This window comes from Limulus polyphemus, unplaced genomic scaffold (genome assembly GCF_000517525.1).
Source record: "Limulus polyphemus unplaced genomic scaffold, Limulus_polyphemus-2.1.2 Scaffold3845, whole genome shotgun sequence".
Classification (NCBI taxonomy): Eukaryota; Metazoa; Arthropoda; class Merostomata; order Xiphosura; family Limulidae; genus Limulus; species Limulus polyphemus.
This window is the reverse complement of record NW_013669455.1, coordinates 21757-40772: the sequence shown is the minus strand read 5'-3', so window position 1 is coordinate 40772 and position 19016 is coordinate 21757. Positions and strand designations below refer to the sequence as shown.

The window sequence follows — 19016 nt, the reverse complement described above, 5'->3', positions numbered from 1 at the left end:
TTAAAATGCTGCTATGTTATTGTTAATAACTGCTGTTACCTTTTCTCTAACCTGACAAGAATGAAGGAGTTATTTAAAATGCTGCTATGTTATTGTTAATAACTGCTGTTACCTTTTCTCTAACCTGACAAGAATGAAGGAGTTATTTAAAATGCTGCTATGTTATTGTTAATAACTGCTGTTACCTTTTCTCTAACCTGACAAGAATGAAGGAGTTATTTAAAATGCTGCTATGTTATTGTTACTAACTGCTGTTACCTTTTCTCTAACCTGACAACAATGAAGGAGTTATTTAAAATGCTGCTATTTTATTGTTACTAACTGCTGTTATTTTTTGTCTAACCTGACAATAATGAAGGAGTTATATAAAATGTTGCTATGTTATTGTTACTAACTGCTGTTACTTTTTTCTTACCTGACAACAATCAAGGAGTTATTTGAAATGCTGCTATGTTATTGTTACTAACTGCTGTTATCTTTTCTCTAACCTGACAACAATCAAGGAGTTATTTAAAATATTGCTATCTTATTGTTACTAACTGCTGTTATCTTTTTTCTTACCTGACAACAATCAAAGAGTTATTTAAAATATTGCTATCTTATTGTTACTACTGCTGTTATCTTTTCTCTAGCCTGACAACAATCAGGGAGTTATTTAAAATGCTGCTATGTTATTGTTACAAACTGATGTTATTTTTTCTCTAACCTGACAACAATAAGGAGTTATTTAAAATGCTGCTATGTTATTGTTACTAACTGCTGTTATCTTTTCTCTAACCTGATAATAATCAAGGAGCTATTTAAAATGCTACTATTTTATTGTTACTAACTGCTGTTATCTTTTCTCTAACCTGACAACAATCAAGGAGTTATTTAAAATGCTGCTATATTATTGTTACTAACTACTGTTACCCTTTTCTTACCTGACAACAATGAAGGAGCTATTTAAAATGTTGCTATCTTATGGTACTAACTACTGTTACCTTTTTTCTTACCTGACAACAATCAAGGAGTTATTCAAAATGCTGCTATATTAGTGTTACTAACTACTGTTACCTTTCTCTAACCTGACAACAATGAAGGAGTTATTTAAAATGCTGCTATCTTATTGTTACTAACTGCTGTTATCTTTTTCTTACCTGACAAGAGTGAGTAAAAAGTTATTCAATTTCTTCTGTCTCGCCATGTTCGTATAGAGCTAGGTGAAAGGTCAAATTATTATCAGAAGAAGGCACTGTATTGCTTTGTTTTATAGTATTAAATTCTCTGAAAACACAAAACGAAATATATTGATTCAGATATGCGCTATACTTGCAGAGTTTTTTTAAAAAATCTTGTAGTTGTGCACTAATCCTGTAATAGTAATTGCGACTTCTTGCATTGATTTTAGTACTGGTTTTCTTCAATAGATAATTTAAAATGTATATATATATCCCTTAGCGTACTGTTACGTCTCCGTTTAGCGACACAAGTCCTTTCTTAAATAAAACTGGTTTATTCTTTCCGAATACAACTTTACCGATACACTTATTTTCAACAGTCGCTCTATAACAAATGTTTTAACAACGAACGTTAACTTCAACAATACTTTCTGACTGCAGTTCAATTACTCACTACCTACACACATTGTCTCGTCACGTTGTGAGCGTCTTATATACATGTATATACCAGACAAACATATATCTAGTAAATGCTAGGGCATTCACGAAGGAACAGGATATTTCTAGAAAATAGGTGGCGTGCCACTAGTCACGTGACCTCGCTGACGCAACAGTACTTTTAGAAAACACAAAAACTACTGTAATTGGTTTTCATGATAAATATAGTTTGTGAATTACATCTAAGTTCATCGATATCAGTTTCAAAGTCCCCCTGTGGGTCAGCGGGAATTCTCCGGACTTACAACGCTAAAATCTGGGGTTAGGTTACCAGCGGTCCTTAGTGTAGACAGCCAATTGTGTAGGTTTGCGCTAAAACACAATAACAACTTTCACAGCAGCACGGGACTAATTCGAGATTTTTAAAAAACTATTTTGCTTCCTTTTTAACATGCTTATGATAAAAGCTATGAATAAGAATGACATGTATCAGTTATTAAAGTAGTTCACTAGTTTATGATGTATGAGCTATATGTACAAAATGGAAGTATAGAAATAATTTAAAGGTAAAGTTTGAAAAGCATGCCAGTCACAGGTTACATGATGTTATGTCCATTTTTATTACCATGCATCTTGACATCCCATGCTGTGTTATAGAATTAAAAAATAAAATTAATAAACTTACTTTATCGAACAATTGCTATAATCTCAATGTTTATGACAATATGCTCAACTGACCAATGACAAGAAGCCCTGTCACAGATAAAATTACGTAATACATGTCAATTGTTAATATCATTTGCCATGCGCAATGTTAGTTTATGTTTGGCAACAATAATCAAATCGAAAATAACTCAGTTGAATGTTGAAGCTCTAACATTCCAACTCCAGTTTGAAAAGAAAAAAATTGCTGTTTAATGTTTTATTTCCCTTTTTTATTTTCGTATTCTAATGTTTGTAAAAGCGTTGTTTAAGTCTTTATTTATTCAAAGGCCAGAAAATTATATATTTTACCTCTCTACTTATCATGGTAAATTAACAAATAAAAAGACCATAAGTTACGTAACTTAGTACACATATATGATTTTTTTTAACATAGTGAATATTCCAATTATACTTTACCTCAGCATAATGAAAGGCTATTCCACCCCACAGCAGGTAACTGTTTAAGACCTGGAAAACAAATAATTTGTTCGTTTAATAATTAATTTAGGTAGTGTTTCAAAATCATTTCGGTTTAAAGTTATGTATCTACGTCTTACTTCATTTATATATATTTTAAATCACAGCCTTAAATTTCTGTGTATTCGTATGTAGAGCGTTTCGTAGTAGCTCAGATAAGATTCGGTGCTTATAATGTTAAAAATCGGGGTTCAATACTTGCTGTTGACACAGTGCAGGTAGCCCATTGTATAGTACAGCGTCTTAAAAATAAAGAAACGAAGCAGTAATCGCGAAACGATTACTTTTGCGTCCTATCACTCTCTCTCCGGATCGGGATTTAGGTCTTTTGTGATCAAGGAGGGTCAGGTTCGTGGAGACCTCTTCCTTTCCGGACTGTGCTTTAAAGTCTTATGTAAAGCTTGTTTGTTTGTTTTGAATTTCGCGCAAAGCTACATGAGGGCTATCTGAGCTAGTCGTCTCTAATTTAGCAGTGTAAAACTAGAGGAAAGGCAGCTAGTCATCACCACCCACCGCCAACTCTTGGGCTACTCTTTCACCAACGAATAGTGGAAGTGACCGTCACATTATAACGCTCCCACGGCGAGCATGTTTGGTGGGACGGGGATTCCAACCCGCGAGCCGCTGATTGCGAGTCGAGCGCCCTAACCACCTGGCCATGCCGGGCCTAAATTAAAAAACAACAACAAAAATCTTGATTTGTGAGATAGGTCTAGCTTCTCGTTGATAGAGGTTATATGTCAGATTCTAGACGATTATTTCGTCTTGGCCTATAAGACGTTTGTCATTTACTTGTTGGCTAGCGCTCTTTCAGTTTAGATAATGTGATTTTTATGTTTGGTTTATTTTCTTTTAGTGACTAAAAATTCATTCAGCTTTGGAAAAACAAGTTCAACAAAAAATCTTAACTTTGTTTAATAGTGATCAATTGTGTTGCTATAATATAGTTAATTTCCTACAAGAGTTTGACAATAACAGTTTAGATTTTGTAACTTTATATAATTTTCAAGTTTTGTGACAACAGATAATTTAGTTTTGGGGATTTTTTGAAAAAACAAAGAAATAACTAATAGGCCTAGATTTTGAGTCGCAAACACAGTAGCTAATCCTAATAATAAGGTACTACAAACCGCCATTGAGTTCCGACGCTAATTACAGAAACAGCTATGGACTAATGATTAAACATTATTTCATTCTTCTTTTAGATACACGAAATTTGCAACCTTATTTATAAAACTGTCTTAAAATTAAGTTGTTGTTTTTTTTTTACAATATTAAAAGATTACAAGGACTTCTGAGTGGGAATAAAGAAGATTATACAATAATATATCAACCACATTACATGTGTTATATCCAGTGCTGATGATGTCTTTCGCCAATTCTCCCTCCCGTGGGTCAGCAGTAACTTTATGGACTTACAAAGTTTAAATCTGGAGTTCGATTCCCCGCAGTGGGCAGAATGTAGATAGACCATTGTGAAGCTTTGTAAAACAAAAGCTACAACACCAACAGCATTTCAGCCAATGTAAGGGCTCTTCAGGCCGGCTTGGATATGACATACATAGTTTTGGTTAAGAGACAATTTAAGTTAGCAAACTGCTTAAGTAAGAACTGTTTCGTTGTGAAATAAATTACGTTGGAGAATTGTAATTACCGTATTGGCCCGATTATAAGGCGATGTTTGTTTATTAATAATTAGCCTGTAAAATTCATAGTCATCTTATAATCGCGGCCGACCACAGGCCTTTTCCCCCTACTCTAGCCTGTAGCATTCCTGAATGTCCAGATAGCATCCGTCTACGCATGTGTGCCAGATGTTCGCACAAAGTCATCGCTAATTCTTGCAACTAATTCACTTGCAGGCTGTTCAGTTATAGTACTGATTTTGCGGACCTAAAAATGAGCGTTATGAAACTCATTTTTTCCCTTTTCCATGGTTTCTGAAAATGGGGTTGCCTTATACTTGAGATCGCCCTATAATGCCAATACAGTTCTATTAATTCTATTTATGTCATTACACATCAGAATTAGGGTAAGGTTTTTTTAACACCGTATTATTTATTAATTTACTTTAACACCAAGTTTCTTTTAGCGGTGCAAATCAAAGAAAATACAAGTCACAAAAGAATAAGAAGAAAAAAAGTGATATGATTATGTCACCCCTTTTCGTACTTCCTCACACATATGTAGTTAGTTACGGTTCATACATGACTTGTTTTTTTAAGAGCTTAGTAAATATATGTTTATCCAAGTAATGGAAAACGAGGCTTACCTCTTCGTCCTCGTCTTGAAACTCTTCGTCTTCCTCCTTCCTGTACAACTCGATTATGCCTGTAGAACCGAACAATGACAGATAAAATAACACTAATTATATATCCTACATAAAATTAGTTTACTAATTTGCTAAGTATTAAATATAGATAAAATTGAAGTTTTTGCATTAACATGAGTTATAAATAGAGTATAATCAAACATTTCGTAATATCGACTACTGCTAAGTTTCATATTATATTTATCTGATTAAGATTGCTATCTTATCCGTCACTTAAATCATTTTTACTGTGCCATTTAAATTACATTATTAGACTTCAATTTTTACTTCGTTTGTTCATTAAAACTTACTTAACATCTGTGACTCAGTTTTTCTAAATTATGGGTATTCTTATTCAAGTTGTACAATTCTTTCAGAAAAACAAAATACAAGGACAGATGTGGCTTAATGGATCGTGTATTCGGACTGTACATTTCAGGATTCAAGGTTCACGTTCCATTCCACATAAACGCGCTCTGCACTTTGGGTGCTCTACAATAGAGGCGGTTAAAACTAACTATTCGGTCATACAGAAGTAGTCAAAGAGTTGGCAGTGGGTGCTGTTGACTTGCTGCCTTCCTTCTAATCTTATCAGTTCAAAATTAGTGACGGCTATGCGTAGATAACCCTTTGCATAGGCTTACACGAAAATTCTAGAACAAATAAGTAACAAACAAAATAAATACTAGCAATGCATGAACACTGGTGAAAATTTTACTAATCATAGTAAATTGACTGAAATTTAATACTCGAACTAAAAATATTATATCAGCGCAAAGAGAGTGGTTCACTCTATAACATAAATAAAAGTATTTTGATGTTGAACACCTCAAATTGTGTTTTACATCTAAACACAGAAACACCAAGGTTCAATTTCCCAAACGCTTACGTCTGAAATTTAAACGCGTAGTCTCTAGTCAGTCTTCAGTTCTAAAGGTGACATCTTCCAATTCGACACTTCACTTCCTTATAAGAGGCAGTTGTCTGTTCCCAAATTTATTTAATTAGCCAAAAGAAACGCTTCTTTAACTCGACCTGTAATTGGATTATTAGACCGGGACTACAAATAAAAACAAAATTACGTTTCGAAGAGTGGAAGCAGACGTCAATTAGTAGACAAGAACTTGACAATAATCTACCAGTTTTAAGTTTTTACTGTGTGTGCTGTAAAGCTACAATGCGATCCATTGTCAGGCCACATAATTATTGCATTTTCACTTTTAAAAACTCTTAAGAATAAGAGGGTCTTATACTTACCTACTAACTCTCCGTCTACTTCTAGAACAGGATGTGTCAAAATAAATTCCACATCTTGGACGTCTACGGACAATCCATCAGGAAACCTTGAATCCTGGAATAAAACAAGCTATCTAATGTAAGAAAATGATCACACATAAATGTTTTAGCCATCTATAGTTTTGAAGCAGTTTAGAACATTAAAAATCGGATTTCAAAACCCGCGGTGGGCAGAGATAAGACATCATGTAGCTTTGCGCTTAACAACCAACAACAAAATTCATTTCCTAAAAGACGCACAACGCCGGCACCATCCATTGTTAATGGCTTTTTTGGCGCAGTTTATGCTGTTTCATTAAGACAATACAATAACACCTGTTTAAAATCCAACTCTTAATAGGAAAACCAAAACTGTCTATCTAAAAACAAAAAGAAAGCTTCCATGTTCTATGCTCTTTTCTTTAGATTACTTCTGATAAACGAAGCATAATGTTATTATAACACAGAAGTTATACTGATGCATTAATACAGTAAAATCGAAGTTGCATTAATTTCTCACCATAAGCCAACCGGCTCGTTACGAATCGTTTTTACATAAAAACCTGAACTTATGTTTACGTGCACAACTTAAACACACTGAAGAATATACTTAGTTATACGTTTATATTCATACAACAAACGACTGATTTTTAATTTTTATGTTGTAGTTATGCTTAGATAGATACTTCGTTTGTTTAGCTTGTATTTCTTTATAGATCGTCATTAATGTACTTGCCCCCCAGTGGCACAGCGGTATGCATGCGGGCTTTCAGCGCTAGAAACCGGGTTTCGATACCCGTGGTGGGCAGAGCACAGATAGCCCTTTGTGTAGCTTTGTGCATAAATTCAAAACAAAACAAACAAACATTAATGTACTTAAATAAACATGGCAAGAACAAACTTTTACTACCTCGGCTCTATAATATAAATACACAAGTTGAGTAAGTTATCTTAGAACGACTTTAAATGTGCAAATCAGCAAGTTACGTAACAACCACAGCCGATATAAATTCGCAGTGGAACGGCATATATATATATGTATCAGAGCTACATTTTGAGATTGATTGCCATTACGCATGCGGTGTGTTACCACTGACGGTTTTTCGCTTGTGGGAAGGGTATATAACATCGCTTTCGGACGCAAGATATTTGTATACTCCGATCATAAAGATGTGCTCATATTAGGGTTTTAGAAATTCCAAGACCGACATATCTCTTTTCCTTAATGACATTAGAAAACAAATGAATATGGCTCAGTTTGGTGATCAGGACCTTCCGGAAAGAGACTTGCAATAAGTCGTACCCCAACCATTGTAAACAAAGTGAGGCGTTTTGTAACAGATGATATCCACGAACACAAAGGTCAGTTGCAAAAGTCGTCCACGTGCCCCAGGCAACAGTACCGAACATAATCGAGAAAGTTCTCCGTCTGTAAAAGAGACACAAGTCACGTATACGCAAGTTGCTCCCACGACATATCAGGTTAACCATCGCATACCTAAAGGAAATAGAGATTGAAACAGTTATTCACGGTATTCATTCAAAAACATATCGGCCAAAACACAGCACCTATGGATTTCTGTCCAATCACTGTTGAAACAGGCACTGGAAAACAGTCACCTTCGTACAATAGATGGATTATGGAAAGTCTGCAGTGAGGAGGATATGCTTTTGGCATGACACCCTAACGACGTAATATTTTTTAATGGAAAGTATGCTGCAGAGCTATTGTCAAGATGCACTATGTACATCCATTACTTGTGTCTTTAGTGAAATTTCCGACTTCACTCATATAAATTTATCGAATACATTTGATAAGCTTAAAATTAATTGATATTTGTACCATTAGATTTATGTTTTTTTTGTTGTTGTTTTCATTTCTGAAATGACAGCAAATAAGTTGTTTTATTTTAAAATATTTACAACAGAATGAACGTATTTATGGAACGTCGATCTTAAATAACATATATTTTTATCTGAAAATATAACCTGTACATATTAATCAAATCAGCATAAAAACCCACAAATTAATTTATGGTGATTTCAATTAAGTCTAGTTTAAGAGTCCTGATACATAAGTTACCCAAAACAATATTTTGTGTATAAAAGTCCATCTTCTATAAAAGGAATTTCATGTTCAGTAACTAAAAGAAACTGAAAATCTAATTAAAGTGTTTGAATTTATTAATGCAAGAACATAAACACTTTCAGATTAGTTTCCAGACAACCGTAACTTAGAATTCAATATATTACTTTTAATCATCACCACTATTTAACTGCCTCTCAATGGCAGAGCGGTATGTCTGCGGAATTATAACGCTAGAATCCGGGTTTCGATACCCGTGGTGGGCAGAGCACAGATAACCCATTGTGTAGCTTTGTGCTTAATTGCAAACAAACAAACTATTTAACTTGAACCAGTAAAATAAGACGTTAATATTGCCTAGTAGAAAAAGATGTATCAATTTAACTGCTGATGTTTGCTTTTCTTCATATTCTTCTTAATTTGTCCATTGCCGTTCGTAATCAGAGGTGTGTAAAAATAGCATTTTTTGATTGGTTAAAGGTAAATTTAAATAAAGAGCAGTAACAGGAACCCAAATTATTATCATTTTGGTATGGAGCACATGATCGTACAGGATATCTATGCCTGTGATATGCTACGTACGCCACTGCGCTACATCAATACTGTTAGTAATGAGTCAGCCCTTTCGATAAAGGTTAACCTAAAGAACAGACAAAATATAGTAATGGATAAACTATTAACCTGCATCTCACACTGGAAGTGAAATGTTATAATAGGTCGTTGAATTATAAATTACTTTCAACATTTTTGTTTTAAAAATGGAGTTACAGCCTCAATGTATCATCATATTAGCGCAGACAATTTACAAATAAATTCAAGAAAAACGAATAAAAACTTAAAGATTGCTCAAAATGTATATAAGAAATAAATTCTCTTAATTTTTTTGGGCACACAGGGCACACACACACACACACATATAATCACTCCTATCACACACGTTTGAAAGAGGAGCTAAACGTGACGTCAATTTTCAAAACTTTGTAATTTTTTTAAAATACATTTAATTGCACTATGTTTCTGCATAACTAAACATTCAAAATCATAACTTAAAAATTCCCATATTTCAAAAATTACTAATTCTTTGGAGGGTTTGTCATTTTACATAAATTCTCTAGCCCCCTTCAAATTTAACTTTCACATACTCGCTGCATTTATCATAAACGATTTCCTTAGATTCTTCGTTCTTTATCTACGTATTGAGTAAAAAAAAGAATACTTAATATCAAATTCGTCTCTGATAAAATGTGTATTTAGGCGTTTTTATTTAATGATTAAACATGAAATTTAAATACTTACATCACTTGTATTATTTGTTCTCACTGTTTCTTTCGTTACAGCAACATAAGCAGCAACTGTTGTTCCAGTTTCCACGGGAATTCTGGTGACTGTTTCGTCTTGGCTGAGATATTACAGAATAAATGTTCTTAATGAAAAACAAACAAACGTGTTTTATACCTTTTAATAACGGATGGCGTTTCAATTATTTTGGTGTATTTAACCAGATTCCTTCACTATGTATTCAATATAATTGGTATTGAATAAGATTATAAACTAAAAATGCAATTAGCTTTTTCTTCATACTACTGTATCCCGATGCAAGACGTAGGTGGACTGTGCATCATAGAAAAATCGCTACGAAGGAACCGTAAGGAAGGTTGCTGTCTTGGTTATCCTACATTATACGATGTTATAAAAAAAGGGTAATGAAAAATTAAAAGTTTCGGGATTGAAACATCAGTACAAGACTACAGATAATTTGAATATTTCACTCATGACTGCGAGTTTCCTGTAAGACAATATACTATCCTTTGATCCACATCATACAAAGTTTTAGTACACTTTCCTCAACATTTATAACATCTATCATACATGAATAATAATAAAACTTAACGAGACCTAAACATTTAATACATCAGCACCATTACTTTGGTTCACGTTATTGTAACGCACGTCTAACAGATCAGTCAATCCTTTAAACATACCACGCTTTTCATTAAGTGCAAAATTGCACCAAGTCGATAGTTGAAACAATAACAGTATTAACACGTTTCAGTTAACAACGGAAAGATGTATCCAGTGAACGTTGCCCTGTAAACACTTATAAATTCCACATCATTCCTTAATAATTGTTGTATTTTTCTTTCTCGTTAACGTAGTTCTTAATACTTTGATTTTTAGTTTATCTTGAATGAATTTTGGCCAACTATTCCTATTTAAATTTGCAGTCTTCAAACAACTTTACCATGATAAGATTTTGATTTTAAATGGTAAAAAAAAAAAAGTTAAAGTTAATCTATACAAAAATATACCACATCTGTTTTAAGATAATCTCAGATGCTTTAGTGTTCGATCTAATAGAAAAGACATTTACTCTGTAATCTTCTCATGTTTTAGCACTTACTAGCATTATTATCTATCCGATGATAACCTGTTGATCAACCAAGTGAAAATTAATGGTATGACATCCTTAAAAAGGCCAGGTACGGTATAGTGGTTAGCGTTTCTGAATACGGATTTGAAGGCCCAAGGTTTGGGCCGCGATATGTCATTAAACATTCACTACACTATCAGCTGTGAGAGCTTTTTAGCCTCAACAGCCAATCCCGCTATTCGGTTTAAATGCAGCTGTATAGACAGTAGGTACTGTTGATTGGTTATCTTCCTTCTGACCAGTAGGTCTAGATTGGAGAGGGCTATGTCTGAACATTAGATATCACATGAGGTACCGTTCAGGTTGAAAATATTAATACCAACATCCTTGGCTTGTCATTACTTACTGTGTTTAGTAATGTCTGTTTTTAAATTACAATCAAAGCAATTTACTGACTCATCAGAGTAAAGTGTTACTGCATTTTTATTTGCCATTAAAAAAGATAAATCCAGTTGAGACAAATACATACATGTACTTGTCCAATCAGCATTTAGTTTATGATTTAAAAGTGGTTCTTGTTAACCTGTCGAAATGAGCTAGATTCCATTTTTTGATCCATATCACTGTGACTTTTCAAAATAAAATATAAATAATTGAGGAAAGAAAGGGTCAATGGTGACGAATGTCTCATCGTGCACGTATTAAATGTAAGAATTACACATTTCATGGTCAACATATTTACCTCACACACTTAATCTCAAGAAGTTTTATCAATTTGCTGAAGAAGAGGTCAGCTTAATTTGACTACCAAATGGAACATAGCGCCGTAATAACGGAAATATGAGGTTCGGTTATATTTAATCTAATTAAGTTATAAAATTTTCCATTACAGATAAAATATGAAACGGTGCTGTTAATTGCCCCATTAATTTTTCAGTTTCCTTTATTATGTGTAAATGCTAAGGAAGACGAGTTTACAAAGGAGAAAACTTGTACATTTTGGGAAGTGAGCCTGTAGAAACGAGTGTTTAAAATATGTTAATAGATATGGCCATTTTAAATGTTATTGAAATATGGCATAAATTAAACAAAGTTTAAGCCATCTGACCACTCCAATGAAAGCCATATAGTGAAATGGCGTGATATTAGCCGCATAGATTTGGGGACGTACAAGTTTCAACCTGTAAAAAGAAAATTATATAACGTGGTAATGAGTCTTGCTAACGTGATGACACGAGTTGTGTTAACGATATGATGGGTCTTGTTAACATGATGACACAAGTTGTGCTAATAAGGAGAAGGGCCTTACTAGAATGATGACAAGAATATTGCTAACGAGATGCCTGGTCTTACCGACATGATGACACGAGTATTGCTAACGAGATGATTGCTCTTACCGACATGATGATACGAGTATTGCTACCGATATGATTGGTCTTACCGACACGATGACACGAGTATTGCTAACGAGATGATTGGTCTTACTGACATGATGACACGAGTATTGCTAACGAGATGAGTGGTCTTACCGACATGATGACACGGGTGTCAGTAAGACCAATCATCTCGTTGGCAATACTCGTGTCATCGTGTCTGTAAGACCACCCATCTCCTTAGCAATACTCGTGTCATCATGTCAGTAAGACCAGTCATCTCGTTAGCAATAAATGACATGAGTATTGCTAACGAGATGAGTGGTCTTACAGACACGATGAAATGAGTACTGCTAACGAGATGAGTGGTCTTACCGACATGATGACACGAGTATTGCTAACGAGATGAGTGGTCTTACAGACACGATGAAACGAGTATTGCTAACGAGATGAGTGGTCTTACAGACACGATGAAACGAGTATTGCCAACGAGATAATTGGTCTTACTGACACGATGACACGAGTATTGCTAACGAGATGAGTGGTCTTACAGACACGATGAAACGAGTATTGCTAACGAGATGATTGGTCTTACCGACACGATGACACGAGTATTGCTAACGAACGAGATGAGTGGTTTTACCGTTTTACTGTTGAGTTTTCTCTTCTTCAGGAATTAATTGTTCGTGTATTTAACTTTTGTTTTAGCGCTCACTGTTGTTGGAGTTATTTAAACTATTTAACTAATTAATTCATTTCTCAGCTTACTGAGTTAATTATAGGCTATTTTCACCACATGTTTTCATGACTAAAAGAAAAAAATTATAGTTTATATGTCCGACAAAAAATATTTAGGAAATAAATTTCAAGTAAATGGTTTTGTTTATGTTTAGCTTAAAGCTATACAATGGTCCATTTACGCTTTGTCCATCGCGGAGAAATATAACTCCGGGTTTTAACGTTGTAAGCCCGTAAGCTTACTGCCAACCGACGAGGGGCTTTACGTAAAAATATTACAACAGTACTAAAAACGTGATTTTCGATAGTAAGTACGCACGTTTTTGCATGATTGTACTTATTACGCTATTTTATGTTGTATTATGTTATTGAAACAAGCTGTAGGAATTGATTTGTCCACAAAACCATGCGGGAAATTTCAATAATGAACCTACCTCGTATGGAATTATAAATCCAAACAAAATCAAACCATCACTGTCAAAAGGGCCCGGCATGGCCAGGTGTTATGGTGCTCGACTCGCAACCCGAGGGTTCAGATGAAGCACCAACAACACTTGCATCTTTATGATTGTTTGTTTGTTTGCCACTGAGGATTTTAACCATAATTAGAGGTTTGTGTTTGTCGGTGTTTATTTTTAGCTGTTTTATTTAGATATCTTAAAATCGGTGTTTTTCGATGTTTTCACTGTTAATACTGTAACGAGTGTACTAATATACCGTATATTTTCAGCACACTAATTTCTCTTTTGGGAGTAATAACAGGTACAAACATAGTCTAATTGATATTCATTGTTATAACAGTAACTAAAAATTGTAAACGTATTAGGTTAGATTAGCTAAGATAATGAAAAATAATTATATACGAGCCAGTATAGAAAGCGTTAAAACTCGTGAGCACTTCGAACAGAGCATACAAAGGATGAATGCTTCCTTCGACAATATATAAGTATAAAAGCACAATAAATATATAGACTTAACCTGAAGAAAATGATATATTTTCAAACAGTGTGCCTTGTGAAGATGTTACACAACACTGGCGTGACTAGTAAAGTAAGTGTTTTGATATGTTTGTGTCATGCAAAGCTTCAGCGAGTTTTTACCTACTCACGTCACAATTTTATACTTGCGTGACTGTATTAATTGTGTCGTTAGAACTACGCTATTGTTGTTTCATTTTATAACTGTCTTATGTCTTTTGTACGTAGTGCTAACACTTAATCATGTGAAAATAACCCTTGAACTCTGCCTTCAGTATGATTTGTTTCTACTGGGGGTTTGTATCTCATCACAGTAGTCGATACAATACGTATCTAGATACAGAAGTTTTACCAACGGTTTGTTACAAAGTTTGACAGTCTTGTCTGTAATTTATTGTCTATATTATTAACATTGTCTTATTTAAGTACTTAGAAATTTTGGTTTTTTCTGTGCCAAAGAATACAATACAAAGTATACAGTAGTATCCTAGCTTCACAATACGATATTCGTATCGTATCGCTAAATCCCTAGATTCTACATATCATACGTAGGGCTTCTGATTTTAGCTTTTAACCGATAAACACTGACAAATCACCCCAGGTACAGAAAAAAAAAGTCCAATAAACACCGGGAAAAAACGGAAATGGTTATTCAGTTTGACTACTTGTTATGTTGCTTCATCCACCATATATTGGTTACACGTGACCAGTTACCATTGTTAGATGTAACGTAACAACTTACAACCAATATATGGTGGATGATATTGACTACTTGTTATATTGCTTCCATTGTTTTACCTTAACAACTTACAGTTAGGTCACGTGTAACCAATGTATAGTGGATGAAGCAATATAACAAGTAGTCAATATAGGTAAAACAATGGTAACTGTAAGGTGTTAGGTCACGTGTAACCAATGTATAGTGGATGAAGCAATATAACAAGTAGTCAATATAAGTAAAACAACGGTAACTGTAAGGTGTTACGTCACGTGTAACCAATATATGGTGGATGGAACAATTTTATAATTATTCACGTCATAAAACTGCTATTTGAATTGCTTTATATTTCCCAAACCATAAAATCCTCGTGAAAATCTATACATTTATTAATGACGAGTTTCAACAAATATAACCTTGTTTTACACTCTCTTACCAAATCCTAAAATCCTCGTGAACATCTATTCGTTTCTTAATGACGAGTTTCAACAAATATAACCTTGTTTTACACTCCCTTACCAAATCCTAAAATCCTCGTGAAGATCTATTCGTTTCATAATGACGAGTTTCAACAAATATAACCTTGTTTTACACTCCTTTACCAAATCCTAAAATCCTAGTGAAAATCTATTCGTTTCGTAATGACGAGTTTCAAAAAATATAACCTTGTTTTACACTCCTTTACCAAATCCTAAAATCCTAGTGAAAATCTATTCGTTTCGTAATGACTAGTTTCAACAAATATAACCTTGTTTTACACTCCTTTACCAAATCCTAAAATCCTAGTGAAAATCTATTCGTTTCGTAATGACGAGTTTCAACAAATATAACCTTGTTTTACACTCCTTTACCAAATCCTAAAATCCTCGTGAACATCTATACATTTCTTAACGACGAGTTTCAACAAATATAACCTTGTTTTACACTCCTTTACCAAATCCTAAAATCCTCGTGAACATCTATTCGCTTCTTAATGACGAGTTTCAACAAATATAACCTTGTTTTACACTCCTTTACCAAATCCTAAAATCCTAGTGAACATCTATTCGTTTCTTAATGACGAGTTTCAACAAATATAACCTTGTTTACACTCCTAATTATTGATGTTTTTGTAATTTTCTGTTATATGTCCAAGACTAATTCCGATTATGTAAACTTACATACAAATTTGTGGACAACAAGAAAGTAAGTACTTACTTGAATCGATCTGTGTTCTTCTCGTAAACGTACAAATCCTGTAATGAGTAAAGTTACTCAAGGTATTGATGCGCGTTTTAATCACACATGGGTACAATTTTAAATTAACATTATTTTTATTTTTTAGTAAAGAACAAAACATTGATTGCAGTATGACAGCCATGCAGACAAATATGTTTACAGTGTTATCTTATTCTCCTGGACTAAACACAGTTCATATAAACAGTATACACACAGTGGCAGACAAATAGATATGTTTACAGTGTTATATTCTTCTCCTAGACTAAACAAAACTATTAAAGGGTGATTGGAATTTACTAATACTTAAGCTATGGTAACGCAAAATCACCATTATAAAATAATGTCAGACCCAAACGCAATTATTTCTTTAAGCAAATCAGGAAGTAGATGATACATCATATGATTTGAAACGCAAGTGACCAATCAGAATACGCTCATAAATGATTATTATTTTGGTAGGGGTGTCTTCATTATTTTTTTGTTTGTTTGTTTTGTAGTTCGTGACATTTGATTTCAGTATGGAGTAAAGTCACTGCGAATTTCAAGGGTAACCTGGTTGCCGAGTTTTCATGCTTAAAACCAGAGTATTGATAAGGTCCTGAGGTGTCCTCCTTTTAAAGAGCTGTTTCCAGGACATTTAGTGTTACTTTACGATAGGGGTCATTCTCCCAAAAGGATTCCAATCACGAATGCAGGATGGGGTTGGAGTTCGGTGAGTGCAGGCAGCTCCATTTAGTCAATTCTTAATTCTCAAAGAAAAGTGTTGCCCTACTTAGCACAGTGAAGCTGGATGTTATGGCCCATTATGTCGAGGCTAGGACCAAATGTATCAATATCTACTAGACAAAAATATAGCAAGATGTGGCATTCTACAAGATGAAGAGATTAGCACATCATGTGCCAACTCTCACACCATACTTACACAACCACTGTCATCCCTCTGCATGAAAATGGGGTTTAATCTGATTCTATATCATCTCCGACTCGGTATATGTCTGTTATCTGGTTGCAGATTGAAGCATGGCACATTGCTATAAAGAATATTGCTTCACACGTGATTGATCCACTTAATGCACTAATTCTTGGCACTACTGTTTTGAGACTTGCAGTGTACCTCTTTCTAACTGCCTTTTCAACAAAACAACGTCCAAACATCTGATTTAGTCTCGAAACGGGTATCCCATATGACTGTGGCGAGCCAAATTCGAGAAACAGTAACAGAAAATATGTACTAATTATTTATACAGTACACTCTTTTCTGTTTAAGTTTCCTCGGGCTTAAATTTTATGCGGCAGAATATGTATATATGTACGTGTATGTATACATAGATTGTAATATGCATATGCAACGTACTCATATATATGTGTGTTTGTGTGTGTTATGAAAATGAGGCAAACAAAAGAAAGACGTAACAGAAGGACAACGCAACCAATAAGAACAAGTTAAAAATTATATTTTGAGAAATTATAAGATCTATCTTGGGATTAGAGGTATTTATCGAATTAAGCCCCATAAAGTGGTAAGAATACACCTCTCTGATAAAAAAAAATGATGCATACGTGAGGGCTCTAAGCCTACAAAATATCATATCTATGCCACCTTTCATTATCTAAACCCAGGTTTGGGAAGATGGCTACTTAAAAGAGAGAGAGATAAGATAGAAAAAAGAAAAGAAACCAGCAAGTTCTTAAAATGGACCACTGTGGTGTTTGGTAAAACTTTCCTCTCAAGTAGGTTTACCAGCCCCCATGTGTATGTGTTTATACATACATAATTCTAAGTTACATATAAGTGTGATTATTTCTTTGTCAATTCTTCGTATACTTTAATTTTTTGTCAATATACAACGTTTAAAGAATACACCCTAGGTTTCTTAACAATATTTCCTAGCACGTTCGTACAATGTCATTAATTCCGCTTGGTCTAATTCAAACTTAATTTACTTATTTTTATTTTATTTCACACCTTCAAACCTGTGATGAAAGGCTGTATCAGTCCGAAACGAGGAACTCGACAAATTCTACAGTAGGGAGATTCTGATTGTAATGATTACAACATCTCGACTTATATGTATAGATCGGGTCATCATCAGATAACTGTAACCTGACAATTTTCCGATCGACACTATGGGTCGAAACGTTGAACTCATTAAATCAGAATTTCTCTGTTATAAACGTTGATGTTACTGTATTTTTAGACTTCGTTTAATTTGTCGAATTTCATCGTAATCAATCCTTTATTAGAGAAAACTGGCATACAGAGAAATTTATGGATATCAAGATTTTGAGATAATTCTTGATGTTATCAAATCTAGTTGGAACGCCCGGATTTATACTTGTTTTCTTAAATGTTCTATGAACTAATATAAAAATCTAACTCTTCCTTGAAACAGAAGGTATGAAACGTATATGTTTAAAATATAAACCTGAAAAAAGTTGTTCTGTGATAATAAGACACTGTCAACCTTGTCTCGTGATTTAGCTGATACAGAATATTGAAGCATGTGAATTTTCTCCCACACAATACATCATGTGAGCTACCATGAAACGTCAATACATACATAGAATTATTGAACTAAAGTTTGGGTTTAATTAAATATATATATACTATATATATTATAGGAATACCAGGAAGTATAGAAAACAAAACACGTTAGAAATTTAAACATTTAATGTTTTTTCTAAGAGTTTAGAACAGCTAAGAAAACTTACCTGGGCATTTTTGTCGTAAATATACAAAGTCCGAGAGAAAGCATTAAGCACTAAAGCAACTGTGTCCGCCAATGTTGATAGTATTTGACACTTGCTAGGCCTAATACACAAGGTGTTGATGGTATCTCGTAAAACTTTATTTTGTCCAGCATGAATATGAAACTTGAACAAAAAAAAAAAAGAAGCAAAGTCATCATGTCAAATTAGTGGCAACAGATATTAAATAATACATTTATAGTCATTAAATACTGTTCACTAAAACTTTCTCTAATGTCCCATATGACTCATTATGAAACCGGTAAAACTAAAACTAGTTATTTTGTAAGTTTGTTGTATATTTACAGAACACGATTAGTATCATGGCAAGATGACTAAGACAAGTTCTAGTTCAAATTTTTCTTATATTTATTACGAAACACAATTGATTATCGTGCCAAGAGAACTGAGACTAGTTATT

At 33.9% G+C, this 19016-nt stretch overlaps 1 protein-coding gene across 1 annotated transcript in view; it reads right to left on the bottom strand.

Moving 5' to 3' along the window:
- The window catches only part of LOC106470146 (probable 3',5'-cyclic phosphodiesterase pde-5), a 53598-nt gene extending 35031 nt beyond the window's left edge, over positions 1-18567 (bottom strand). The window contains exons 1-6 of the mRNA XM_013930676.2: positions 18560-18567; positions 9749-9851; positions 6349-6442; positions 5053-5111; positions 2721-2771; positions 1140-1198 (exon numbers count right to left, since the gene is read on the bottom strand). Of these exons, the coding sequence (XP_013786130.1) occupies positions 1140-1198; positions 2721-2771; positions 5053-5111; positions 6349-6442; positions 9749-9851; positions 18560-18567 (374 nt within the window). The remainder of the gene's footprint in view (positions 1-1139; positions 1199-2720; positions 2772-5052; positions 5112-6348; positions 6443-9748; positions 9852-18559) is intronic.
- Between the last annotated feature and the right edge of the window lie 449 nt (positions 18568-19016).